At 34.6% G+C, this 8,102-nt stretch overlaps 1 protein-coding gene across 1 annotated transcript; it reads right to left on the bottom strand.

The window, feature by feature from the left end:
* Positions 1-234: 234 nt before the first annotated feature.
* On the bottom strand, positions 235-4,524 carry CSN2 (casein beta). The gene is made up of 6 exons (XM_045997369.1): positions 4,474-4,524; positions 3,675-3,701; positions 3,536-3,562; positions 2,258-2,281; positions 2,117-2,161; positions 235-831 (listed from the first exon to the last, which is right to left on the bottom strand). Exons 1-6 carry the CDS (start codon positions 4,522-4,524, stop codon positions 235-237), a joined length of 771 nt encoding a protein of 256 aa, XP_045853325.1.
* Positions 4,525-8,102: the final 3,578 nt, after the last annotated feature.

The raw sequence follows: 8,102 nt of genomic DNA, 5'->3' as shown, positions 1-8,102 counted from the left end.
TACATAGAAGATCAGAACAATTCAGAATCTCTGCAGGTAGGCCCAGACATTGGGATTTTGGAGAGAAAAAGTTTTACTACTACATATTATGGATTATGTATTATCTATTATGTTGCTCGTATTGAGAATCACCAATCTAAACAAAGCGCTTTTAGATCCATTCATTATTCATTAATTCTTTCATTTTCACATTTCCTCTTTCACCCTATCCATGTCGTAAGTGAGAAAGCAGAATTAGTAATTTGGACTTACAAGAGCAGCGTTGTAAACGGGGGCAAGTGGTTGAGTCACAGGGTGGGCTTCACGAGGAGGCTCCTGGTACAGCAGAAAGGCTTGCAGGGGCATGTTTCTCTGGGGGACGGGCAGCACTTGTTGGGGAAGAGCCTGGACTTTGGACTGTGGGATGGACAGCAGTGGCTGAGAAGCAAGCATGGGAGTCTGAGGAAGAGGCTGGGGGATCTGCTGCGTCAGGGGCTGGAGCAGAGGCAGAGGCAGAGGCATGGGCAGGGGCAGGGGCAGGGGCAGAGGCTGAGTCTGAAGCTGAAGCTGAGCAAAGTGCAGATTTTCGGGATCAGCAAGATTCTGGATTTGGCTGTGCAAATGGGGCGCCACTGGAGATTTCAGAAAGGGCATCATTTTGCGTGTAGGAACAATGTTCTCCTTAATTTTGGGGTCTTCCACTATTTCAGGCTGAGGGAGAGGCAGCACCACAGCAGGCTGAGCAAGAGGAAGGACATTCTGTGGAAGGATAGCAAAGGGGATGGGATCGGCATTAGGAAAGACTGGAGGCTGTTGCTGGGCAAGGGCGTGGATTTTATTCTGGCGTTCATCCTGGAAGGAAAGAAAAGAATGTTTGGGTCCATGATTCAGTCGTCACAGTCATTTGTGATGATCTAAGCTACTGCCTTTTGAACAATCATCATTGAGTGGAAAGAGGGAAGAAAAATCTTTTACTGATTTAAGAGATTATTTTCAGTCAGGTGAAGACTAATGAGTAAAATGCTCATTGAGGGATTTCCCAGTACCTCACTCCCTTCATAGGTGAACTTATAGAACAAGCTGAAATTCATGTTTGCAGATTTCAAGACTTATTTCACCTTGTTCTGAATCGCCTGGATAGCTGTAGCTGTCCACTTTGGTCTTCACAGGCGTGGACTTTCAACATAATGTTTTGATAATAGAACAAATTGTGTTCATATAATAAAGATCTATTTAAAGAGGCTGAGAGGGATCATTCCAAGGTTTATTTGTTGTTGCTGCTGTTGTTTTAATGAAAATTTAATCTTATTTTACAGCTTCTTTCAAGGAGTTACTTAACACCGGCCATCTTCTAGCACTACTTCTCTTGGGAGAAGGTCATTATTTTGAGTTTTTCGGGAGGCATCAATTTGTAAATTCATTTTGATTTAGGAAATATTGGCATAAGTCCCAAACCATACAACTTTATTGATAAGTAGGGAAGTTGAAATATTACAATTAGATACATGTTACCACAAGTGTAATTTAATTAAATGAAGAATTTTATGTTTTCAAAGAAAATCTTTAATTTTAAGCAAGCTCTACTGCTTAATAACTGTTGATACTATGAGACAATTATGTACTCAATTGTTCTGTACCTCATTTCTTTCATTGGTATAATATAAATTCTTCTAAGAACTTCATGTATTTGTAAATGTTAATATAAAACCTATAAAATGTTTTATAAAATCATTGACTATTCACTGTCTGTCAGCTTATCAAACTGTGGGGTTAGGAATATTCTCAGTTTATAGAAAAGAAAATTAAGTATAGAGTAACTTGGGGCCAAAATTATACAGCCGTATTGCCTTCTCATTCTCTTTCATTGGAGTATCCATCTTGAGACTAAGGGGAACCTAGTTCCCCAGCTAGAAATGTAACTAAATCAAGAATTATTCTTAGGTTTTTATTCTATACTCTGCAAATTGATTGTGAGTTTGAAAAATGCATTTATGTCTTAAAAATGTTTTGCCTTTGTCAAATCTTAATCTCTTCACTGGCATTTATTTTATTATCATTCTTCAGCATGAACATGTACATACTTTATATATTATATTTCATAATAATTTTAGAAATAGTCTTATCATGAATGAGTTACCTCTCTTTGCTGCTGTTCCTCACGCTTAATATTCTCAAGTTTCTGCTAAAAACCAAATCACATATAAAGAAATGTTACCACCTATAAAAATTAAATGTAGGAAATTGTGCAAATAAGTACATTTAAATATGAAGGTGTTACCTTGTTGATGTGTGTGATAGATTCCTTCAGAAAATAAAAATATAATTAGTTTTAGTTCTGTGAATGCTCTTTATTTGTCATTAGAAATCAGAAAATGAAGGCACATGATAGGTTAAAATGGACACCTTGCTTGATAATATTAAAAACTCGGGATAACTGCTGAAATTTAGATGTTGCAGTGCTCTGCATAAGCTTGATGTATAAAAGAAAAATGAATTCAGTTACTTAAGAAAAGAAAATCAGTAAACATAGTACAAAAAGAGGTATTTAATAGATGTTAATTTTTCTCTATCACCTTGCTCCTCTCCTAGGACAAAAAATGATTGCTAATATTCTATCTGATTCTAGGAGAATAATATTCATTGAGAATGTGAATTTTATCTTTTAATTCTTCTGATCATTCTTAGGTTACTTATTATATTTATACTTCAAATTAATTATAAGAAGTAAATGCCTCCCTTAATGGTCTGATAGCCTTGTAGAGAGACAAAGTAGACTGATGTACAGTTTAACCAGGAGATAATGACGTATCCAAAAAGAGTGGTACCAGGATAAATGCCTACATGATACTCCCCAGCAGATTTAGGACTACACTACCTCTTGCCAGCTCTTATTTTCTAAAGTTATAAAATGTGTCCATTTGCATGTCTGCTCACATAGTCTCTTGCAAGTTCTTCACTATGGACATCCCTCTTTTCCTTGGTACCACAGCTCCTAGTAAATGTCTGATCCACAGACAGCACTCCATAAATATCGGAATAGGGAATGAGGACAGGGTAAAGAGAGCTCAAGATAGAAAAGAAGACTGTACAGTTCTTTAAAAAAGGGGGGGTTACAATGATGTAATTTCAAGTAGTACACCAACTTAGAAAGTGCTAGAATACTGAATTCTCCAGATATTTATTCTGTCCTTACATATATGCAATGGAAAAAAAATAATAGAAGTTTACATCAAAACATATGTCAGTGGGTGCCTGGGTGGCTCAGTGGGTTAAACCTCTGCCTTCAGCTCAGGTCATGATCTCAGGGTCCTGGGATCGAGCCCTACATCAGGCTCTCTGCTCAGTGAAGAGCCTGCTTCTCCCTCCCTCTCTGCCTGCCTCTCTGCCTGCTTGTGATCCCTCCCTCTCTGTCAAATAAATAAATAAAATCTTAAAAAAAAATTATGTCAGAACAGAGCTGCTTTGATCTAACTGTCCTGATGTAACATCATAGAAAGATAGCACAACATTTTACTGTTCCAAAACTGGGAAATTGCCTCTGAAAACATTGTCTTACCTCACTGCTGGAAAGACTTTCCACAGTCTGTAAAGGAAAAAACAAAAAATTAAACAATCAACAATCGGCTTTTCCTAGATCATTACAGAAGGTTAATATTTTATGATTGGAAAATTTTTTGTGAATAAAAACATCTTACCTCAGTGGATACAGTGAGTTCTTCCTTCTGTAACAGAGAAAAACAAAAAACACCATTTTGGTTTCCACAAGTAATTCATTATTAAACATTTGTCCTATTTAATTTGTATCTTCTTTATGCAGAGCCATCTATTTCACGAGTTTGGGAAATAAAAAGTTCTTATTGAGAGTCTAGAAAGGTAGTTGTTTTTATGTCTTTTATATTTAGTAACTTTATTGATATATTTTTATCTTATGTGAATAAACAGTTTTTGATGGGTACCAAGGTTCTTTTACTTTGTTTTAAACAGTTTATTATGATTTCAAATATATTTGTGATTATAATTATTGCCTGATACTCCATCCTCTCGATGTCTTTGGGTGGACACAGGTAGAATTGGTCCCAGTGCCATAAAATAAGAGATACATATATTTTATCACTGGAATAAGGTACATTTATTTAGGTTACACATGCCTTCAATCATATCTGTGGAATATTATTATTGCCATTTTTATATCTGTTTCTCTCTCTTTCTCTCTCTCTCTCTCTCTCTCTTTTTTGGGGGGGGGTCTGTTTACTTGTCTGTCCATTTGCTTTTCCTTTAGGAGCTAGTACCACAGTAGTATAGAAAGCATTTGACCCAGATTTATGCCGCTACTGCACACTGTTGAAATAGTGGAGGAATGTAAATGATTTTTTTAAGAAATGCAATGAATCTGTTGAAATTCTGCTTTATTTGTACTTTAACAATGTTGCTAGTGTTCTTCTCTAACATAGACAGATATTCCATTGTATCTTAATTATTTAGATATTTGCTTACCTCTCTTGCAAGAGCAAGAGCCACCAGGCAGGCAAGAATGAAGATCTTCATGGCTATCAAGTCCTGTCATTAGGAAAATGAATGAAAGGTAATATATTGGTCAATCTATTTTCTTATTTAGCTAGGATTACTTTCCTTGTAAAGAAACTAAGGATAACACATAATAAAAATAACTGCATTTTAGAAAAAATACTAATAGAAACTTTATCAAATAGGCAGGGTCAAAGCCTACTATGGCTACGTACTCTTATATACCATTTTCATACTTCAAGGCCAACCACTCAGACTTTTTCAGCCATCACCTCTACCCTACCTCACTCTTTTTTCATCTTATTCACAGCACTATGGTTGTTTGTTTTGTTTTGTTTTGTTTTTTGTTTTGAAAGACAGAAAAAAGTCATAAGTATTTACAGAAACATTTATTGGTTGATTAATTTGTTCAAAAATATTTATTTAACACCTTTTATTGTCAGACATTGTCCAAGTGCTCGTATGATAGCAGCAAATAAAATACTAAGATTTTAGCCCTGTTAGAGCCTCAGTTCTATCTGGAGGAGACTGATCAAAGAAAATGTATACAAAGAAGATCATATTTTCTTTTTATCTTTTTTTTTTTACTAAACCAAATAGTTTCCATAAATATTTTTTAATTACTTCTCCTTATTTCCAATTAGATATTTTCACTGGAGCATTTACTTTATTTCTTCCGCTTATCCAGATGCTCACTGATTGGTTTGTCTTCTTTCCATTTGTATGCATGACTCAGTCCACATCCCTGCACATCTAATAATGCCCCCTCTCCCTTGTGCCACATAACTTTAGAGATCATAGACTGTATTTTTTCTCTGATTTCTTGATGATTTACGAAATATCAGATCCCCTTGACAAATCCCCACTCCAGGCCACCTCTTCTTGTAGTATAACATAACATACATATTACATTTGAAACTGAAATGTCCTAAATACTTGATTTTGTTTCATTTCTATAATTTCTTATACAACATAATGTTTGTGCCACTAATATCACTTGGCATGCAATCTTCAATCTCAGATATTTATACTAAATTTCTGAACTAAAAATGTTTCATGAAAAATGTCCCTAATCCATCTGCAAGATATCCTTTTTTAATATTTGAAGCCTGAAGATTATGTTCTTTCTTTAGGAAAATATTTTTTTTTCTAGATCTTTCTCATGGGTACTATGTAAATCTTAATTTTGCATTGCCTAAGAACTCCATAAGTTTTCAAATAATTTCTTATTGTCAGTACTCAAAAAAAAAAAAAAAGAATAGAGTATCCTATTAGAAGTCCTTATGTGTAGGTAGGATCTCATTGCATTTTCTATATTTTATAATTATCAATTTATATACCGATCTTTTAGCCAGAACTTTATTTTTAACCAACAGATTCTAAAGTATTCTTTCTTTCAAATATTCTGCTTTCTTTGCTTTTGTTCCTAAGTCACCTCTGTCTCATCTAGAATTTTCTTACAAAGTAAAACATTTTCTTCTTAATTCTGTATTTCATATGTCTGTTTTAATACTCTGAACTCTTATAAACCAAATAATAAGGTGGGATGTTGGGGACAATAAATAAGTTTGACGAATACATATTTCTGAAAAAATATTTATGAACATTTCAAGTAATACACATCCCCAACACATCTTGCAGTTGCTTGACTCAATATGCCCCCTCTAAAACTACTGTGGGATAAAGGTTTTCCATTAATTATTCACACCCTCAAACGATAACTTAAATATATCCTCTTTTATTGTTGCTGTGTATTTAAAAAAATTGGAAGACTTATTAATTCAAAAAATAGATTTTTTAATATAGCTTAACTGGCCTTGTACTAAAAGAATAGTAATCATTGTTAATACATTTTTGAGACTCATAAAGCTCGTGGAGTCATAGCTTTTACCAAATCTCTATAAACATTTCTATTTTTTTAATCTAAGTGCTGAAAATAGTGTTAGTACTACTTTAAATAATTTCAAAGACTATATTTTAAGTGGTTATTTTCTTCATATAACTCAGCCTCATTTGAAATAAAGATGAAGAAAGAATACATCAAATTTCAATCTGAAATTCTTACCTGTTTTCCAAGGTGGAGGACAGGAAGTGAAGGAGAAGCTAAGCAGATGATGGTCTGTCTGCTTTTGTGGTGGTTTATATACTGTATTTGGTGGTATGCTAATTTTGCGGTTTGAGATAAAATCAATAGTGAGCTTCAATTCCAAGAAGTTCACATGATTAGAATATGATTTCTGCCTATTATCTGTCCCCAGAAATTCTGGGGATTATTCTAACAAGGGAGCAATTCACAAGCCAATAAAGGAAATCTGTTGAGGAAATGTAATTGTCTAATAATTAAAACAATGACTGGAAGACATTGAGACTCTGGCCCAATCCCCAACGTATTGTGGATGCAATTAAATCTCTTTAGCATTTGGTGGGTCCTCAAGATCCTACTTGTGGGGAAATTCTATATGAACATCAGATACACAAAGGCTCCACAAAGGCCACAATTTCATGCTAATCTGAGCAGTTGCTAGTGTTTTATGCTGCAGTGGAGAAAATGACAAGAGAACAGGTCCTGTGTGGGCACAGGTAGTTTAGTCATGTAAGGAAAACTCCTTAGCTCCCAGGACATCCTGATTTTGCAAAAATAAATTGTTCCCTTCTAACCAATACTCTGTACACAAGAAGAATAAACCGTCCACTGTAATGAAACATCTCAGAAAAAGAATCTATCTGGATAGCTGATGTAGTTAAAATTCTTGGTAAATCTGTTACAAAAATTTTCAAAACGTCATGGAGATTTATTTAATTGATAAATATTGGTTATCTTTTTCTATTTCAAGCATAATAATCATATTTATTTTTTATACTTATTATCACCCCTGTTCCAGGCACTGTACATTTTACAGACATTATTTTGTATAATCCTTACAAAATTGTCATGGGCTAACTGTCCTTTCCATATTTTTGTTGAAGAAATTAAGACAAGAGATTGAGTAACTTGTTCAAAATCATACTTTGTTGATGGCAAAGATACCATTTAAAACTAGATCTGTCTGATTACATGTATTTCTGTTTGATCATATGCAATGTTTATGGTTTAACTCCCTTTATAAATTCTGTTATAAAATTTACCTTTCAATGTAACATTTGTGGTTAAATGCATAGAATTTAATTATGCCTGAATTGGAGGAATAGAGCATTGGTGCTGAGTGTGGGCACAGGAACTGGTCATTAAAGAGCTGCTTTTTTGGTTAGACCTCAAAAGAATAAGTAGAATTTTTTTAAAGATTTTATTTATTTATTTTTCACAGAGAGATATCACAAGTAGGCAGAGAGGCAGGCAGAGAGAGAGAAGGAAGCAGGCTCCCTACAGGGTAGAGAGCCCTAGCGGGGATCGGTCCCAGGACCCTGAGATCATGATCTAAGCCAAAGGCAGAGGCTTAACTCACTGAGCCACTCAGCCCCCCCGAGAATAAGTAGATTTTTAAGAGATGACTAAATGTGAATAAAATATTTTAACTGACGGAAAGACAGGAGCTTGAAGAGAAAAATACCAGGTTTGATGGGTTCTGTACTTCAAGATACACAGATGGTATAGAATATAA

This window comes from Meles meles, chromosome 2, assembly GCF_922984935.1.
Source record: "Meles meles chromosome 2, mMelMel3.1 paternal haplotype, whole genome shotgun sequence".
In the NCBI taxonomy this organism is placed as follows: domain Eukaryota; kingdom Metazoa; phylum Chordata; class Mammalia; order Carnivora; family Mustelidae; genus Meles; species Meles meles.
The sequence above is the reverse complement of the archived record's forward strand: the minus strand, read 5'-3'. Positions and strand labels throughout refer to the sequence as shown.

Excerpts from the sequence above, each read along its gene's own strand:
- CSN2 (XM_045997369.1), bottom strand. The coding sequence starts at position 4,524 with ATGAAGATCTTCATTCTTGCCTGCCTGGTGGCTCTTGCTCTTGCAAGA. Across the intron at positions 3,702-4,473 it reads CTCTTGCTCTTGCAAGAGAG|AAGGAAGAACTCACTGTATC; the intron begins GTAAGCAAATAT and ends TCTCTGTTACAG. Across the intron at positions 3,563-3,674 it reads AACTCACTGTATCCACTGAG|ACTGTGGAAAGTCTTTCCAG; the intron begins GTAAGATGTTTT and ends TTTCCTTTACAG.